General features: G+C 30.0%; 1 protein-coding gene across 1 annotated transcript; it reads right to left on the bottom strand.

Annotated features, from left to right (window-relative positions):
* Positions 1–1,042: 1,042 nt before the first annotated feature.
* Positions 1,043–15,813, bottom strand: LOC109795515 (protein fluG). The gene is made up of 18 exons (XM_083060624.1): positions 15,627–15,813; positions 10,560–10,811; positions 9,233–9,299; positions 9,000–9,116; positions 8,820–8,925; positions 8,416–8,572; positions 8,230–8,325; positions 7,923–7,971; positions 7,258–7,601; positions 6,279–6,451; positions 5,488–5,608; positions 5,362–5,414; positions 5,142–5,271; positions 4,621–4,766; positions 3,899–4,087; positions 2,855–3,087; positions 2,187–2,323; positions 1,043–1,282 (listed from the first exon to the last, which is right to left on the bottom strand). Exons 1-18 carry the CDS (start codon positions 15,759–15,761, stop codon positions 1,220–1,222), a joined length of 2,568 nt encoding a protein of 855 aa, XP_082916750.1. The 5' UTR covers positions 15,762–15,813; the 3' UTR covers positions 1,043–1,219.
* Positions 15,814–21,150: the final 5,337 nt, after the last annotated feature.

Genomic DNA, 21,150 nt, shown 5'->3' with positions numbered 1-21,150 from the left:
GACAATTATGTAGTATCAATTAGTTTAATATGATGCATTAACAAAAATGCTAATAGGAGAATTTTGTGTAACAAATTGAGTTTTATTTGACAAATTTACCAACAACATTATTTGAGAAGGGGGACTAAAATAATAATAAGAAAATTATATTTTAGAGACTAAAAATATAAGTTTTAAATTTGAGAGACAAAAAAAGTATATATAAAAACTAAAACAATATTTTTAAAATTACAAGAATTAAAAATACAAGTTTTAATTTTAGAAGACCAATAAAAATAATTACCCTAAATTTGAAGGATTAGAAGCATAATTAAGCAAAAATATCACTAATAAAGATTTGTTTTTGGTTCTACAGACTTTGCAAGTATTGTTTATATGAATTTTTGACAACTTTAAGCATTTTATTGTCTTTCGAATGACTTAATCTCTTAATTTACCTCCCTTCAGAAAACATGTCATTCTTAATTTGTTAAAATTTTAAATTCAAATATATATATATATATATATATATATATGATCAAAATTATTATAATTAGTTTTAATTTTAAATGTCATCTTAAATTATATGGTCAAAATTCACTCGGTCTAGTAGTGCTTTTGGTGTATCGATCTTACAGCAAATAGGATAAATTTGTTCAAATCTTCCCATAGCAACAAGAAAATACTGCAGATCCACGAGTACTCAACGATCAATACATATTCTTTTTCTAAATAAAGTAGAATGGTTAATTATTTGAACAAGAGTGTTTTTAAAGTGTTTCTTCTATGAGAGAAATTTTATGAATTTTTTTTAGTAATTTACTCTTTAATTTATCATTTTTTATATGTATTTTTAAATTAAATTTTAATATTTTAAAAAATTGTAAATAGTAAAAATAAATTTTATATTACAATATGAATTATTTATTTTAATTACAAAATATAAATTATACGTTAAATATTATCTATTTAAAATTTCAATTATAAATAATTTATTATATTAAAAAATATTTATTTAACATAAATTTTAATTATATGAAACCAAAGTTTATACCGTACAATGAACAAATTAAAATCCGAAATAATAGCAAATACGAATGACCATAAATTTCTTTGTCCCGAAAGGCTTGAACCATAAAGCTCAGAATTTTAAATGCAAACAACGACGAATGTTCATCGCGAAGAAATCAGCAGAATGTAAATTATGCTCCAACAAGTCTTGCATAGAAACACAAGTAGATCAAAATCGGTGTATGAGTTGCTTGTATGCATCCTCGTTCTTCGAGTAATAGTCGATTTCAGCCTGAGAATAAGTCACATTAAGCATCAAAACTATCACCTTGGCTAAGCAAATCATATTATCGTAGAAAAAAGAAGTTAATAGCAGACATATATATCACCTTGGCATAAAATGGTACTTTGTGCATTGGTGCATTTCATGTAAAATATAAAAAATAAAATAGATAATAAAAATAATTCATGTTAAATATGTTTGAATAATTAACCATTAGAGAATGTGAAGGGTTTTAACTGATTATTTAAAGAGTGTGAAATGTTGAAAAATAAAATTACGAGAAAATGAAAAGAAAAAAAAAAAGCTAAATAAAAAATATGGGAAGTAAAAAAGTATTTTAAAAATTAAGGATAAAATAGTCGATAAAATGTATACACTAAAAAAAAATATCATCCTTATTAATTAGTATAAATTAAAATAGTTATTTTGAACAAGAGTGTTTTTAAAAACTATTATTTAAAGATGAGATTTTTAACTATTTTTTTTCAATAAGAACTTTTCTTGTAAGACTATAATGTTTTTAATTTATTCTTTTTATTTTTATTTATAGGTTAAATTTTAATATTTTTTAAATAAATTATCAATAATTAAGCAAGATAAAGCATGATTAAGCCCCTAGACAGTTTGATGCTGGAAAGAATTTTAAGAACAGATAAAATTCATTCCGAAAAACATGCTTTCAAAAAAAATCAAGAAAAAAAGACTCGTTTCACCTTTTCTATTTTTCTTTATTATATCTGAAAGAAGCAAAGGCAAGTCGCAATTAAAAACTATCCAGGAGATATTACAACCCATTAAAGCCTGTTAGTCTGTTACTATATCTCTACCATGTAACTCACTAGTTACCCAAGTGTGAAAGCATTTTATATCATAAGGAATTATAAATTGAAAAGCATCTAAACCAAAATCATACCTTTCGAACTGCTTTTATGGCAGCTAGAAACTTGTCACTGATGAAGTCCTTAAGGAAGTCATCCTTTTGGAGAGCATCCAAAGATTCAGAAAGTGATGCTGGCAATCTCTGATGGATTTCCGGATTTGGATTTGCATCTGTATCACACATGAAATGACAAGTTCATTGTTTGATCGATATTTATATAGACTATAGAGTACTGATGAAAACTATATGTACCACACAAAAATTTATGCAACCATTATAAAGAACACAAAAAACTAGCAAATTGTTAATCTCAATGATACTGAACTCGATCTCTTTAAACAAAATTTCGAATTTGAGTCATGTAGATTGAAAAAACATGATTGGGATGAGAGATCACATTAAACATAGTCAGCTAAGTTCTCTTATGAATATTCCTTCTTGAGATTCTTAAATTAACTTAATGGTGATGCTTGGCCAGCATAACTAAGTTATGCCAGCAATAGAAGAGCATAATGGTGAAGTTGCTTACAATATTTCAGAAAGAATCATAATATATATAATGTTACATTAAGTTAATACGAACTAACATAAAATAACTAATTATTTGAACATCGTATAAGCTCATGGTTGATATTCTAATCAAACACTATTCACAATGCATGCTGTTAAAAAAAATATAATCAAGGTTTATATGATCTTACCAACAGGTTCAGGGAGAGAAAGATGCCTACGAAGGCCATCAACGCCAGCAGCAATTAAGGCAACTAAGCTCAAGTATGGATTTGAAGTACCATCTAATGATTTCACCTCTAAGTTGTTCACTAGACCATCAGGAGTTCCAGGTGGAGCTGCAGCTCGCAATGGAGCCTCCCTATTTTCATTTCCCCAGAAATGGTATGCACCAACGCATGTGTTGGGTCGTATTCGATCATAACTGTGAAGAATTTGAATAGCGTAGTGAGAAAACATATAGCAGCATAATTGTAAAAGTAAATAATGGAAGAAGCTCAAAAGATGATCACTAGCTTATATTTTACCCATTTTTAACTGAGTTCAGTTTCTATACTTTAATGTAAAAAAATTTATAATGTCAATCAATCAAAACTCAGTTCTTTTTAGATACTGGAGCAGAATGGAACAGTGTGAAAACATCTAACCATTGGGCTTGTGCCGCCTGCCCATTGGGTTATGACTAAGAGCATGTTTGTTTTTTCGTTTGAGAGACTCAAATCACGTTTTCATTTGAAACCTTCAATTTGTTGCTTCTGAGTAAACAAAGCTTTGAAATGTGTGCATGTGAATTATAACGTGTATCCAAAATGCTATAAGTGGGGTGAGGATAGCTCCCCACGGTATGGTACAGGGGTGATATTGTAATTTTCTTCTGATATATAATAGAAACAGCCACTTGATTCTTGAGGACATAGGTACACTTGCCTTGTCTATCTGTTTTATTCTACAAATTTAGAATTTGGTTGTTATTGCTAAAATTATACATGAAGTTTTGTAGTTGGATATTATCAATGTATAAACTAATTACTTTTTAACTTAAGGTTAGCAAATATACAAACTTTGCATATGTATTTTACTATAATGCTTTTGTAGATGAAAAAAAAAAATCCTAGCCCTTCACGTACGTAACAACTTAAGCTTCATTACGCTAACAAAATTAGTGATATAATGCCATAACATATATAAAACCAGCTTTTCTCAAAAGAGCAAGAATAAGATAATAAGAGAGCAACCTGTTAGGGAGTGGCGCTACAATTGCCAAAATTGAAGGAAGATGAAGTAGAATTCCAGCCATAAATTCCTTTCCCAGAGTTGATATTCCATGCTTAGATGATCTATCAGATGCCATAAATACATTTTGGCCATTGCGCCACAAGCTAAGATGAACATGGGATCCCGAACCCAAATCATCTAATGAGAACCTTCAATGTGACGAGAGAAAACTTTATTACTTCAAAATTTTGAGCTTTAAGAAAACATTACACTAGAAGCAATAGATAAGGTTCATCAGCTGTAATTAAGTTTTATAAAGTAGAGTCTATACAGACTCCTGTGTAATAGCATGTGCCTGTTTACGTTAAGCATTGATTGTAAATTTGTTTGGGTATATTAAAGTGGTAGTAATAGAAACATTTCTGAAGATCAACTATTTATTGAAGGCTATTGGTTCTTGCTCAAATATTGTTAGAATAATATATTCAAATCAGGAGGGTATTTTTATCTACACGACCAGGATCAAAGAGGAACAAACATGGGCTTCTATAGTTGAGGGATAGAGTAGAATGCATTTACAACATCACAAGACAATTATGTCCACATGGTGTCAAATATGCTGGTAAAGTCTTCAATGCAGGTTTAAGGAGCAAAAATTGATTCTCCTTGGTCCAAAAATCTGAATTACATAGACAGCATATTGATATAATCAAACCAACCAATAACAATCTTTGCCACTTACTTTGGAATAAAAGTTGCCAGCATTCCATGCTTTCTAGCGATTGCCCTAACAACTTCACGGGTGTAAACTAAGTAGTCTGCTGCTTTAGTACAAATGGTATATCCCAAAACCAGCTCAAATTGACCTTTTCCACACTCACCATGTATCTACAGTAATATAAAAACGATAAGTTCAAAAAATGGACCACATGTGACAAAGTGATAAGTAGAAAAGAAGCTTAAAGCAATGTCTTCAAACATATGCTAGTGAGAATGATCCTTCTAGGGACCTTGGCCATGCTTAAACAGAATTGATTCATGTTTGTTGGGCTTTTCAATGCTTACATTCAGTTTTAAGATTATTCTGTTTTGGTGGTGTCCTGGTAATCACTGTTACTTCTGAGGTTGTCATTTGGTTTAAGTTCGAAGTAATTTTTGGAATTATTTATGTGAAAGCAATTTTCAGAAGATAAAAATAGCATCCAATGAAAACCATTCAAAGCCATATCATATGTACATTTACAATTGATCATTTCACATTACCTGTTCTACTGAAATTCCCAAGGAATGAAGAGCGACAGCTACTTCATGAAATACAGGTGAAGCAGCATCAAATGATGATGAGGAGCAGTATGGATTCGAGTCAAACGGTACCCATTCCTCTTTCCCTTCCCTGAAATATTTTTTTTTCCACATTCTTAACAAATCGCCACATTGAATTGCACTATTTAGATCACAAAATAGATAATATCATATATCATACCTTGAGATGTTCTTCAAGAGAACAAATTCATTCTCAAATCCTGCTTTCATTTCCTGAAAGTGGAAACACAGGAAAAGTTAAACACCGTCGTACATCCCAACAGATAAGGTAAACTCTGTTTCGTACCAAGTCAAATTCATCTTTCAGAATTTTTGAAGCTCTTCTTAAGGCTTCTCTTGGGCAAAAATCCCAAGCTTCACCAGGTTTAATGTACATATCAGCTAAAACCATTTCCTCTTGCTTTTTCCTATACAAAAGAGAGATTCATTAGATAACCAAATTTGAACTGTCTTCTCGAGAAGATATTTCTGCAAAACAAAAAATCCTACACCTTAAGAAACTTCCGTGAAGGGAGACAAGTTCTTGATCCATGCAATTGCTATTTACTTAATAAATATGAAAAATTGGCAACAATCCAACACACAAGTATCTAACGGAAAGAAGAAAAAGAAATAAGAGACTTGCACAACATGATAAACAGATCAATGATGCTAAATTGAAATTAGAAAACAGAAAGAAATGAGAGGGAAGTCGGTGGGTGTACCGTTTTGAGGACTTTATACAATTTATAAAGACTTAAAACAACTACACATGGCATAAATTCCCTACCCCTGAAAAAAAATATAAGAAAGAAATCTACGTATAATAAATATTGAACTAAGTAGCAGTGCAATTGTAACTCAACTATAATTCAACTATAGGGGGGCCTAAGTAACAATTCAATTGAAATTCACTGTATAGATCCCTTTATTTGAAGGGCAGAAACAATATATTTTCCTTTCATTTTTTCATTCTTATTAATTTTAATAGGGATATTAGAAATTTACATAATATTATGTTTGATAACTTGAGAATCAATAGCAAAACAAGTTCAAATTATGAAAGCTCAGATATCCTCTTAAGGATGATACTATTACCATGGGATTCTCCTCATTGTAGACAAATCAGGTATTAATCTTGTTTCACCAACTGCATTTAGACCAGACCCTTTGGCAGGTCTACCGATTAGAGAAGAGAATGCCATAGTCTCAACTGCTAAACCAACCCCATTCTTTGCAACAGAATCAATGAAACGCTTTTTAGGAATCGCCTGAAATAAAATAACAGCATCTCAAAATGTAATTTAAATAAATAATTCCTAAACTGTCTTCGTTGATCTTTTATGGGCCTGGAAAGTCAGAAGTTTAAATGCCTAACAGACATAATTTTTTGCAGTATTCTGTATAACAAATTAGAAAATGTAAGAAAGGACAGCAGGAAGTCAGGAAAACTTCTCTGTGACAAGTATCCTAAGCATCATAGATGTGTCTACAAGTCCAGTAAGAGGTTATTTAAACCTGCTACATGACAATAGTGACTGCAATAGCATCCATTCAACATTCTTCCTGACTTCTGTTCACTGTGTAAACTATACAATTATAGTTTACTATTTTCAGGAACTTGATCAATCTATTCTAACATTTTGGCAAATTTCACAATGACAATAGACAATTATTATCAAACATATCTGCAAAGATAAGATGCAGCTAAATTTTTATAGTTTTCATAATTTCTTCTGGAAGACAGAATGGTAAGGTGCAACTGACATGTTATGTATTGATGCAGAACAATAGCAAATCTTTTTCATTTGGTACATTTCATTTTTATTTATTTCCCATACTAATATGATATCTAAGAAGAAGAAAAATGCAATCTACGATATACAGCATGATTGATGTGAGAACCATACAATTTAATTTAATTTCTTTATTGAAGAGAATAAAGAATTGTTCTACCATTTGAACTTTCAAAGTAAACATTTTCTATATTTTCCTCCCAAGGTTCACAAGTAACAGGTTTCAAGCTACAAAAGATATGAACAATGAAGTAACAGCAAAGGGCCCGAGGGAAACTCACACGACATTTGTGCTGTCCTGAACTATCAACCCACATGAGACGAACCAGTGACACATCAGAGTCTAAGCCATCATTTAACTTTTGGGGCAAATTACTTTGTGAATTAACAACACCATTAGCTGAACTAACAACACCGTTAGCTGCACTAACAACACCGTTAGCTGCACTAACAACACCGTTAGCTGCACTAACACCATTATTAGCAGAACTAATCTTGTAAAAGTGGATTGCATTTCGTGCAAAGATGTCCTTTGCAGCTTCCACAGCCTCAGGAATTGAGAGATCACCATCAATGCATGCATCACGAAGAACAGAGAAAACAACTTCACGGGACTTCTTAGCACCTGTGAAAGCAAACTCATAGTTTTAACCAGTGATCTTCACACCATATGAGTAAAGAGGTGGGAATTTTCAAAGACAATAAATGCAACAAAAAGCTAAACGATGTTCTCATTTTCCATATATAAGAATTTCAATCAATAGTTCAGTAGAATCAGGATATCAATTTGTTAGGTCTCAAAAGAATTTATAAACTTAATGGGGAGGGTAAAAACTCACATGGGGATGGTGGTAATATGCAAGAGAAAATAGGCAGAAGAAACTGAAATACCACAACAAAAACTCAAGTATAATCTTCAAATTTAGGATAATAAATGTTAACCAACCTAAGTAGAATGTTTCAGGAAATGCACAGCCATCGGTACTGAACATCACCTGCAATGCAAAGTGTACATTAAATGTCATGGCTAGAAGTCATTCTCTTGTAATTTACATGTTTCATTTGATAACTCTAAAGTTCGAGATGATTCTAATTCCATTATAGAGGATTCTTATACGCTTACAATTTACACATAACACGCGATTTATATTGTACTAGACACTAGTTCATAGTGCAGGGTAATTATACTTATACCTGGAAATTTCTATTCTTACTTTCTTAGTGAAATATTATTTGTATTGTTTATATTATACCTTATTTATTGGGGCCAGCTCTAACAGCTCTTTCATTGAAGAAATCATCCCATGTACACTAAGCTTTGGAATTGCCAACCCAAAATCAAGGTAGACCTGAAGGAGAAGATTGTGTTACCTGTCAGTGAACCTATAATCCACATTCAAATATTCTAATACCAAGACATTGAGTTCCAGAATGTTTGCCTGTGAGTAAACAGATGCTAGATATGATGCTTCCCTTGAGAATGGATAGGATGCATGTAAAAGAACAATTCGAGACTTCGAAAATCTCTTGTCCTCAAGGACTGCACGTAGAAGAAGAGGATTGGAAAGTCGCAAATCAAGATCTTTATCTCCAAAGCTAGACAACAAAAGAACAAATTAGTATACTAGATAAAAGTAAGAGATATTATCAAGCAGAAAATCATGGTGATATGTACCATGACAGCTATAACTAGAAAAAGAAGCTGCGTCTTTGACATTTAAGAGAAGTGTGGTAAATCCTAGGAGTGGACAAGGCACCAACTAAATTTCACCTTACTAACATCAGTGATGTGTTGAATATCAATATATGTAAAAGTATCAAACAATTGAAAACCATCCATTACCCTGTGTGTATCTGCATTGGTAAGTCATAGGATTGAGCAACTTCCAAACTTTGTAAGAAGATGTAGTCAATAAGATTTTTGTTTGCAATACGGACAGGCTTCCTAGCTGAAAGTATAGAATGGTGAGCAAGAATATCCTGAAACAGATCAAATTAAAACCTACCTGCATACTCTACTCACCAATCAACACTTGCCTCAGACCCTCCTCAGCATCCTGCTTAGTGACTTTGGTATTGATTTCTAGGCCACTGCGGTACGCAGCTATGCTTTTCAATCCAAAGATCTCACCAGCAACTGTAACAATATTGCTAAGGAATCCAGCTATGACATTATATTCTTATAAAGCTAAGAAGGCATTTTTTGTGTGTGTGTGGTGTGTGTGTGAGAGAGAGAGAACACATATAAAGGATATGATTTCAACTTTGAGACAAATGCTTTAGTAAATGAATCCAGTGTCCAAGAAGATCCATCAGCCAAGTCCTTCAGGGAACATCAAATTTAGATATAAGATAACATAACAAGAACGTGGATGACTTAGGGGAGAATATAAATACAATTGCAAATAGAAGGATGTAATTGGCAAAATATGCAATTGAACAATTGCATCTTCCTAAGTCCTAGCTAACAACACTAGCCTTTAATTTAGAGTTTTGCTGAGAATAATTTCCCCAACAAGATTTAATTTCTTCAACTTCGCTCATTTCACTTAGGCTTAACAATTGAGTAATGATCCCCCAAGATAATAGCATTCACTGTTCAGAAAAATTAAAGATAAGAGGAAAAGCACCAAAACTAAAGTATGCCCCTGAAGTTCCTAGAAGACCTTCACATGAATTACCAAGCTATAATTATAGGCACCAAGCAAAGCAGAGGACCTATCCCCATTTGATCAAGTTTGGTTCTCTTGGAAAGAAAATAGCTCTATGGCTTGCTATCATGCTCTGATGTCTTTGAAATCTATACATCCTAGGGACTATAAATATAAAAATTCCTTCAAATACTTTAGGATCTTATGTTAAAAAATAAATCACTTGTCAGTTTCTTCCTTCGTTTTTTTTTTTTTCTTAAAGTTATCCATGAGCACATGTATAGGCTGTTGTTTAACACTCAATTCAAAAAATCCAAACAGAAAGTTGTAATATAAAGTATAATTTAGATTATAAAAAAATAAAGTATAATTTAATTGAAAATTTTCTTTCTAACAAATACTAAGAAATCTCTACTAAAAGAATATTCTCAAACAGATTGTACTTAAGACATTCAAACGTTAATTTGCCAAAACACTTTAAACAATGCTGTAAATAAGTAAGAAGATGAAGCCTTTGGAATGAATGCACACATAATAGAAGGCCATATGCAAAACTACTGGTCTGAAATGAACCTTGTAAAACACAACATTTTTTGTCTCATACTTTCAAAGCTTCTGTTTTTTTCTTTAATCTTATAAAATGCTTGCATACTATTTTCAACAATACATAAGGGATTTGAATATGTTACCTTCCTCCCTGCATAACTAATCATGTGGAATTAAACTGTAACATTAAATAAATACCATAATGAATTTTTCCCTGTTAAATATTGTAATAAACTTTCAGCAAGCAATGAGAAAACATAGCCTATGAAAAGAGAAAACTAAGTAGATTACATGGTTACCAATAGAAGTAAAAGAAAGAGAACAATAAAAGAGGCCTAATAATCATGGGAATGCAGATTAAAAGTAAATGTACTTAGGTATCTCACCCCATCAAGGATTTCCTCGGCCAACTGTTCAATTCTTAAGATCCTACCAACATGAGGTGTATAACTCCTATGCCACTCTATATCATGCTTTTTGTCCAATTCTAAGCCATCATCAATAAGTATGGAAGTGATTCTTGCAGCTTTGAAGCATGTCGAGCAGATAGATTGCATTCCAGAGACTCTACGGTATTCTTCAACAGCTTGCAAAGATAGCTTGGATCCATAGAGCTCAGCAATATCTCTTAAATTTCTCTGACATTACATAATAAGCTGTCATAATAAGATTCCAGACAGAAAATATTGAAACTTGAAAGCTGAAAGTTCTTCAAACAAAAATTTTAGAGAAGAAGTTGAGCTGTAAACTAATGCACATTAAAGAACTTCACGAGTTAGCCTTCATGCTGCAGGCACTTCACAGTTGCTTACACAATTTTATAAAATATTGTTTAAAACAAAATGAGGTTTATGTTTTGCTATGTATGAACAGAAGATGGAGATTCATTTTACTTTTTGTTTATCACTAATGAACTGCATAACTAAATTAATCTAATCTTAGCATTAATTATTTTCTTTGCTCAGTATTGTTACTGCAAAATTCAATCACCCTAAAGAAGCAAGTAAACAATCTAAACCCCGAATGATCAACTAAATGCAGTATTTAACTCCCAAAGTTAAATCCTTTAGAATGTGTCAACTATCCACTCCATTTCACAAAAATATGGCATCGTGCAATAACCTTGTCCACAAGAAATACATAGGTAACCGCTGAGAGAAGAAGGTTCACACTCCAGACACACTCACTTCATCTCACATTTACAACAAGTGAAATCATAACAAGAAGACCGAAACACATTGGTACCAGAAAAATATTCTATCAACGCTAGTTCGTTCAGCGTGTTATATATGGGTGCACAATATTTTTAATGAAAACTTTATTTTTATCCACAATACTTGTACTGAATCCAAATATTCATCTTGTGATGGTTTAACATCGGCTGAAAAGTGAAAACTAACAACCGGAACTAAAACATAAAAATTAATCATGTAAGGACTATAACCTATATTTAGAGACCAAAATGAAAAGTGATACATGAAATTAGAGTTGTCAAAATAAGCTAGAATCCGTAAACCAACTCGGTCTACCAAGGGCTTGAGTTGGGTTGGGCTAAGATTTTTTTTATCCATTTTAGTTGTAAGAAAAAATTGACTAAACCCACTAAGATTGGATTGATCCACCTAATATTGATACTATTTATTAATATTTCATATAACAACTTTGATATTATAAGTTAATTAAGTTAGTTGTGGTTGATGTCTATTTTTTTATATTTTTTTTGGTTCTATTTTTAACATAATTGTAATTCTAAAACATAAAATTATAATATGCAATTTCTTATAAAGTTTAATATTTTTTATTTTTTTTAGAATTTAAGTGAGTCAACCCATTTAACTCACCAAATTGTGATGAGCCACTCATCTTCCTTATTAAGGCATGGCTAACTTCCAACAAATGATTTCTGATTGTGATCTTATTGATGCAAGTTTCCAAGAGTACCCGTTTATGTGTATTTCTATATAAAGAGGTACTCTTCAAGTTTGAAGACTCTTGGATTACACATGAGGATTTCCAAAGGTTCCTTTGTTCATAGTGGAATCTCTCCTTATCCTAGTGTGAGCACCTTAAAGTCTAAAATTTTCTAACCCAACCTGGTCCACCACAGGTTGGTGGGCTAAACGGGTTGGCCCACCAACCCACCTAATTTTAAAAAAATATATATTCTAATTTAAAATAAATTAGAATCTAAAGTAAAAATTGTGAAACTAAGTATCATGAATATAACATTAAACTTAAATTAAAAATTTAAAACTTTAAATAATCAAAAAAATAAAAATAAAAATCATTTTATGAGAGTGATTATTCATCGATATTAAATTTCATTGGAGGCTTGAATAGATAAATTTATAGCAATTTTATGTTGTTTAACATTGACTTTATCTTTATCTACAAAAAATAATGGTATCTTGTTTAAATAATACATATATAATAATAAATGATTAAGTGGGTTATTAGTGAGTTAGCTAGGTTGATGGAGGTGTAAGTGTGTCATGTGGTGGGCCGAATTACATTTTTTGACCCATTATGATTTTTTTCATTTTTTTTTGGCCTGGCCCTACTCGTTTTTAAGGTGAGTCGAATTGGCCCACGGGTCAAAATTCACTTTGACGGCTCTGGGTAGTATGGATTGATATTGTGTCAATGTCAAGTAAGTATAATTAGAACAAATTCTAGTTCCCACCTTGAGTTGCATGTTTAATGGTAAATGGTTTTACCTTCGTATTTAACATAGTCAATGTCCGGTAAGTATAACTATAACTAATTATAGTTTCCTCCATAAAGTCTTGTGTGTCTTAGGATAAGTATCTTTACCCTTAGTATGTATATAAGTTGAGATCATTAAACCTTCACTCCTTTGTTTCTCTTTTGTGCATGTACTTGATGGATATACTAAAGATAATTGTCAAGCATAGTGACCAAGTTGATTTAACAATACAAATATCGAGAGGATTGTGAAGACCATTAGGAAGATACGACGCATAAAGACTATTTTTACCTATACTTGTGTTTGGGTTAAGATAACATTTTTATACTACTTTAGTTAGGTTTTATGATGTATGGGTGGGAATAGTTAATATGTGTTTTTACTGTATCTGCTATGATAAGAATTTGTATTTATATTTAAAAGATCATGGTCCTTCATATTTTATGTAGGGGTGTAAGCGGGTTGAGTTGAACCAAGTTTGGATGAACTCATTACCCAACCCAATCAAAATTTAATAGGTTGGGTTAGGCTGAGTTTGTGTAAAAAATTTTAAAAACTCAATCCAACCCAACACAATCATAAACATATTGGGTTGATTTGGGTTAATCGGGTCAATATAATTAAATTTATTTATTTTTGTAAAAATTTAAATATTTCAAAATAAATGTAATCATTTGATACATTGTTGTGAATATAATGTTATCAACCTATAAAGTAAACAATGATACAAATTTAATTTTAAAATAAATTTATTAATTTGTTGCATTATTATCAACTAAAAAAACTATTAATTAATACAAAAATAAAATTTAAAATAAATATATTATATTGTTACAATTCTACCAACCTAAAACACAAACTCCTTACTAACTAATAGTGATAGTGTATATTGTCTTAAACAAATGATCATTCGAACACTATTATTATTATTATTATTATTATTATTATTATTATTATATATGACCGGGTTGGGTCGGGTAACGAGTTGAAAACACAATCCGTTACCCGACTTGTACAATGTCTAATTTTGGTTGGATTAGATTGGGTCTAACCAAAATATTAAAAGAATCTGATTTGAACTCATTGAATTGATTTGAGTCAATTCAGATTTATGGGTTACCCATATCTACTTACACCCTTAATTTTATGGTGATAATATATTTTAATAAATACAACAAAAAAAAAATATATATATATATATATATATATATATATATATCCTCATTTTTATGACAATAAATAAGTAAATAATTGGAATGATTTCATATTTTGGGTGAAGCAAATCAAGTAGCAAATAAACTTGTCAACCATGGACTATTTTACTCATTGTAAATCTTCGTATTTATGATTGTTTTATATTTAATTTTGAATGTTGTTTTGACTACTGTAATGTCAACTATGTTTCCGCGTGGACTTAATTAGTTTGTGGGGATTGTTTGCCCCTCACTTGAACCAAAAAAAAAAAGTGATTGTTTTATATTTAATTTTGAATGTTGTTTTGACTAATGTAATGTCAACTATGTTTCCGCGTGGACTTAATTAGTTTGTGGGGATTGTTTGCCCCTCACTTGAACCAAAAAAAAAAAGTGATGAGGTTTTTTTTTAAACTCATCAATAAGAAGTGAATGGATTAACCCACTTATTACTCAAGCTATAATGGGTCAGGCTAAGATACCCACGTACTAGCTCTACATGAAAGCAACTCTCGATGTGCCTATAAGTTCGCAGCATAAAACAAATAAAAATTTCATGACCAAAAGAAAATGTTCTTCAAATACAGTAACAGAAGGTAGATGATGCAGATGTGGGTCTTTAGATATTTTGTTGAATTAATCTTGAATTAATAAGATCTAAGTAAACGTGAGTTTTCTTTAATATTCTGAAACATAAGGTGACTCTAACTGACATAAAGTTATTTTTATTTGGAAATAAATATTGTTAACATTTATTCATCTAAAGAATATTGTTTAAAAGATTGCGATCATTAATAGATAGTTTGCACACTTACTGTCAAAAATAATTTTAAGTGTGTAATGATCAAAATAGCTAAGCTTGCAATTATTTTACAATAAAATTTATAATTAAAAGTTAGATAACTTATTAACTTTTGAAATAAGCATATATATAGCCTTGATAAAAAGCATACAAATTAAACTCGTATTTAACAAGTAAATTTTTATACAATTTAAATTTAGGATGAATAAATATTTTTAACATATAATTATATCATAATAAAATAATAATAAATAAACATTTTTAAACATATACAGTATAATTTAAATTTATGATATATATTTATATTGTCATACAAAGTTAATTTTAAGAATACTTTAAAATAAAAATAAAAAACTGCATGTACGAAGTCTGACAATGAAGAAATATAGGACACGTGCATAAGCAATGTGGCACGAGCTCTTGTATTAAAAGATTAACTTTTAGTATTATAATATTAAGAGGGTAAATTTATATTTTTCTAAATTGTTTCAACTATTTTTAACTTTTCAATTTAACAAAACTATTGAATTTTTTTAATTTTGATGATCCTAACAATCGAAATTTTGATTTAAAATTGTGTAATTTTGATCTTCTTTTATTTAATTTGTGTAGTTTCCTTTGTAAAGTGAAAAAAAGTGATGCAATGCAGTTGTAAAGAAAGTAAAGTTAGGGAGAAAAATTAAAAGGGTTTGAAAGCAGAGAAGGAAGGAAGAGAATGCATATGAAAGAAATGAAGAAAATTGTATGATACCTTGAAAGATAGTGAGTGTGGTGCAGAAAAAGCATGGATGAAAGCATAGTTGGAATCGAGAGAAACTAAGCTGTGAGCGTTAGCGTCCACCGCTTCCACATCCTCCACCGCTTTTCTCAACTCACTGAAATCCATTCTCTCTCTCTCTATTTCGTCACCACCTATGATAAGGTTCTTCACAACTAACAAACACTCATCATATATATATATATAACAAGTAACTTACTCTTAAAAAAACATACTTACACTAAATTTTACAATTATGAAGGACAAAAAAGAAATAAATAAAATAAGATACAGAACAGACAGAAAAAAGCATGTTAATGAATTATTATAAAAAAATATTATTTATATATATATATATTATTAATTCGAGTATTGTCTATCAAATTCAAGTTTTGTCAAAAAAATAATAATTAATTAAAAATAAGATTTTACTAAAAATTAACGGTCAGATTTTTTTTTATAAAAATTCATTATTAGTTAAAAAATAATGCGGAGAATTATCATCGGAAAAGAACATAATGTATGTAAGTGCACGGCTGGTTGACCATTGTAGGATAGTTTCTAAAACTATTTACGTAAATGGAACTGTTTTAAAATTATGTATACTAAATTATCCCAAATTGGTCAAACAACCCCATTTATTTAAGTAACTTTTTCAAATTGAAGGAGTGCACTTAGGCTGATTGACCAATTTGGGATAATTTTTAAAACTATTTATGTAAATGAGGCTGTTTTCAAATTATTTACACTTTTGGGCCATAATGACATGTGTCACGTGTATTTTTTGAAGCCATGAAAATCATATTATGGAAGTCGCTACAGCCGATAACGACTCAAAATGGCTTCAATGAAGTCGTTGTAGCCTATAGCACCAGCCATTAAATATATATAAAATAATTTTTTAACAAATATAATTTAAAAAAATAAAACTAAAAATATCTAAAATTATTAAACGAATAAAACAGAAATTTAAAATTAAAATATGAAAAAAATTCATAATATAAAATGGAATAAAAGAAAATAATAATAATAAAAATTTAAAAGGTGGTCGCTATGGTCTATAACGACACATTCCTAGAGCGCCACTTATTAAATAATTTTTTATAAAATAATTTGTAACAATTTTAATAAAAAAAATAAATTTAAAAGTATTTAAAATTATTAAACGAATAAAACAGAAATTTAAAATTAAAATATGAAAAAAATTAATAATATAAAATGAAATAAAAGAAGAAAAAAAATTAAAGGTGGTCGCATGGCCTATAGCGACACACTGTCGCTATCGCTATAGCGCCACTTATTAAATAATTTTTTATAAAATAATTTGTAACAAATATAATAAAAAAATAAAATTAAAAATACTTTATAAAAAATGGATTAAAACAGAAATTTAAAATTATAATTTGAACAAAATTGATAATATAAATAGGAATAAAAGAAAATAAAATAAATAATTTACTAAAATTAAATAAATTTTTGTAAAATAATTTATTGGAATGTTGAGTATATAATAATTTTTAATAGATATATTTTATTTAAAAATTGTGTATAGTGTATTTTTTTGGTGTTAAAAATTGTGTATAGTGTATAATAAAAAATGAAAAATAAATAATTTTTTTTAAGGACAGAATTTATTTATCTAAATGGAAATAATAAAAAACACAAAAGAAATGAATTACAAAATAATTTTTTTCAAAAAAAACTAATACAATAAATCTGGAGAAAAAAAATGACCCAATAACAAAAAAAAATAAAAATTTTGAAAAAAAAAAAGACTGATGTCGTTGTGGACCATAGCGACCTTAGTTTTTTCTTTTTAGTTTTTCATTTTTTTTATCTACCTAAAGTCGCTATGGCTCATAGCGACCTCAGTTCTTTTTTTTTTTTATTTCAAAATTTTTGCTTTTTGGATCATTGGGTCATTTTTTTTCTCTACTTTTTTTTAATTTATTTTGTAATTCTTTTTTTTTTGTGTTTTTCTACATTTTTTTCCTTCACTTTTTTGTGTGTGCGTTTTTTATTTATATTTCTTTCCTCAGTTTTATTTTTTCGTGTGCGTTTTTTTTAAATAATTTTTTTTGTGCGTTTTTTATTTTTTTTGCTTCAATTAATTAAAATACATCTGTAAAAGGAAAAAATAAAAGAAAAAATATCAAATATCAAATTAATTAAACAAACAAAATAAAAAAATGCATAAAAAATAACAATAAAATATAATTTTTCAAAATAATATATAAAATAAATCTAGAAAAACTTAAAAATAAAAATAAAAATAAAAAAAGGAGATCGTTATGGCCCAGAGCGACTTTTGTCGCTATGGGCCATAACGCCTCCAACAAATATATAAATTTTATTTTTAAAATCTTCTTTTGTTGTACAAAAATTATTAATATATTTTTAAACATCAAATTTTAAATGAATTATATTTTAAATAATATTTTATTGCTATTAAAAATTATTTTTTATTATAAAATTTAGCCATTTAAAATGGTTTTGGAGCCTATAGCGACACTAGTTAAGTCGCTATAGGTTGTAGCGACTTCTACGTGGCTAAGTTAAGTCGCTGTAGGATGTCGCTATGGCCATAGCGACATTGTACAAAACAGTCCCAAAGGTGTACATAGTTTCAAAACATTCCTATTTACGTAAATAGTTTTAGAAACTACCCTACAATAGTCAATCAGCCCTGTTATTAAGTATCATAGTCACTCAAGTATACAAAATTAAATTTTATAGTTAAAGAGAAGAAGAAAAAAAGATAAAGATAAAAATATAAAATATAATAAACAATAAAAAAAATGACATGTATATAAAAGAGAGTTCACTTACTCCAAAAATAATTTTATTAGACTTACTTCACTCATACTATATATAATAATTCATCATTAAATTTACAAAACACCAACTAATAGCAAAAAATAACTAAAAATCTAGGATTATTAATATAGTCAAAATGTTGGGATATGTACAATATAACATATATACACCAAGCTTCTCACTAACAACATGGCCTCGCAAGCATCCACACCCAACTTATCCCTACTCTACTCCCACGTAAAACATGATCATCACAGTCTAACCAATAGGAAAACACACAAGGGTAAGCTAAATATCAAAAGAATCAACATATAATGTATATAAAAGAATTACAACTATATTAACCACAACATCAGCAAGTAAACCATACCACAACATCTAAAGCTTAACACCATGCCTAATAACTCAAATATGGCATTCAACATCTTATAAGAGTAAGCAGTTCAATAACATATGACAAGATCATATTTCACCAATCAATGTCATTTAATCTTGAAACAACAAGTATATGAACAACGTCAAATCACACCATATCATATGCATGCATTTAAACTAATGTTTCGTTGTGCATTCATCTATGAAGATCTCTTACAACACCTGAGTAATTTAAGTGGTTTGACTTTACCAAACCAACCGATCATTTGCACATCTTACACACCTACTAGATCTACAACTAAATCGGGATACTAATCCCTATCACATGATTTCTTGGGTGTCGCCACTTAAATTTGGAAAGTTCGGTACCATTGTTAGGTATAACAACTTAGATATAGGCTTACCACGACATTGACATGCATTAATCAAGTCCCTTATTGATTACAACCCAGCTAACTATCTTTACGATTTCACACACCTCTCTAGTAATCAGAAAAAGGTTATAGCTCTCAATTTCATACCTTACTCTAACATTGACTAAGGATTTAGAGGAAACTTTCTAATCCACTCCAAGAGTTTAAAACCTACTCAAGGAGAGTTTTTCCAACAACTAGCCTCCCATATCCTTACAATGGGATATCCAACTTTCAAAAATATCCTCTCATCTAGTCCTAAGTCAATCAACATGCCTAAATGTTTATAACACTCTTAGAATCAACACGTCAGCAAGTGAACAAATCATGCATAAATGCTTATAGTACTTTCATCATCACACCTCAACAACATACATCTATATGTATTACCACATGTCAATATATATAGAACTATCGACAAAAATTTGTTTATAGCATATCAATGCATCCCAACAATTCAACAATACAACCATCTATATGTTATTCTTGATCAACATACATGGAACAATTATCAACAATTAGCGTACATGTAATAAATTCACCTAACCTATTCATGTTCATCATTTAATCAATCATACAACAAGAATTTTCAAAGTACAGCGCGCCCAACGCCATTGAGGTAGGGAGCTCTTTACCTCACCCTTATTTGGCACCATACAATCGTGCCCAAAGAGGATTAGGTAGAGATCCATAAACCCTCACGCCTGATGTGGCAAAGCCCCACACTCGACCCTAAACTAACTCCAGATGATTCTCTTTCCTCACGCCGAATGTCATTCATTTGGTGCCCAACAACAACCCAACCCAAGGTAATTCTCTCACCTCAAGTCTGGCGTCATTCAAACCTCGTCCGACATGATTTCAACATGGGATGATTCTTTCACCTCACACTTAGTGCTACCAATCCTGGCCCAGCATAAACAAGATAAAGGCCCCTGGTTAAAGCCATGCCTAACGCCTAAAAGGCACGCTTAGTGCAACATTAATTTCTACACATAACAGACTCATAAATTGGCCTAAATCACCTGAAATCCAAAATAATACCAACATGAAATGTACTAAACCATACATAAGCATCATAAACAACTAGAATCCAACCAGATAATCAACATGCAATTACAATTTGATCAAAAACCATCAAATTCATCTCAACATACTTCAAAACCATCAAAACTTAACATTCATTTATTCCGATCTCAATAATCAAAACAACCACAATTTCAAAAGATTTCCAGCAACATGTACACCATAGGTTAATAATGAAGTGAGTCTTAGCTTCCTTTACCACTGAAAATCTCCAAACCAAGAAGAAAAGGAAGAAGCAAGAAAACAAACTTTGAGCCAATATCGAAGCTTCACACCAACATAATCTCGATTCTTAGCCTCCAAGTCTTTGAATCACTACTCCAAAGATCAACAAGAATCGCCAAAGCCTTCAAGGAATCTAAAAGGAAGAAAGGAAGATTAAAGCTACAAAGTCCTTCTTTTTAGTTCTCTAGGAATCTTGAGAATGAACTTATGAAATTCAATTATCAAAAGAAACCTTATATACTCCTTCTTTTAAAGTCAAATTAGACCTTTATCCAGAGAAATCCTCTAAACAACTAAAACTCTTTAGAAGTTCCTCAACTCTCAAAGTCTCTCAACGACTACTCTAAAAAAAACACACACCACATAATCAACCCAACTCTCAATTACTGATAAAATACAATAAGTGACAAAAATGAAAAGTGTTACACTCTACATTAAACTTCAACAATTTAACATTTAAATTAAAAGTTCTTAATACATAAATAAAATCTACAAATTAAAAAAAAAAACTCTAAACTCATATGGTACTTTGTTATATATATTAAAATCAATGTATAAAATATTCTTATAATTAACCGTTAATTTAAATTAATGAAATGAAG

This window comes from Cajanus cajan, chromosome 7 (assembly GCF_000230855.2).
Source record: "Cajanus cajan strain Asha chromosome 7, NIPB_CcT2T_4, whole genome shotgun sequence".
Taxonomy (NCBI): Eukaryota; Viridiplantae; Streptophyta; class Magnoliopsida; order Fabales; family Fabaceae; genus Cajanus; species Cajanus cajan.
Note: the sequence above shows the minus strand (reverse complement) of the source record. Positions and strands in the feature narration are given on the sequence as shown.

Coding starts and splice junctions, on each gene's coding strand:
- LOC109795515 (XM_083060624.1), bottom strand. CDS start 15,761: ATGGATTTCAGTGAGTTGAGAAAAGCGGTGGAGGATGTGGAAGCGGTG. Junction 10,812..15,626: donor CACACTCACTATCTTTCAAG/GTATCATACAAT, acceptor ATGTAATGTCAG/AGAAATTTAAGAGATATTGC. Junction 2,324..2,854: donor TTCTCTCCCTGAACCTGTTG/GTAAGATCATAT, acceptor TGTGTGATACAG/ATGCAAATCCAAATCCGGAA.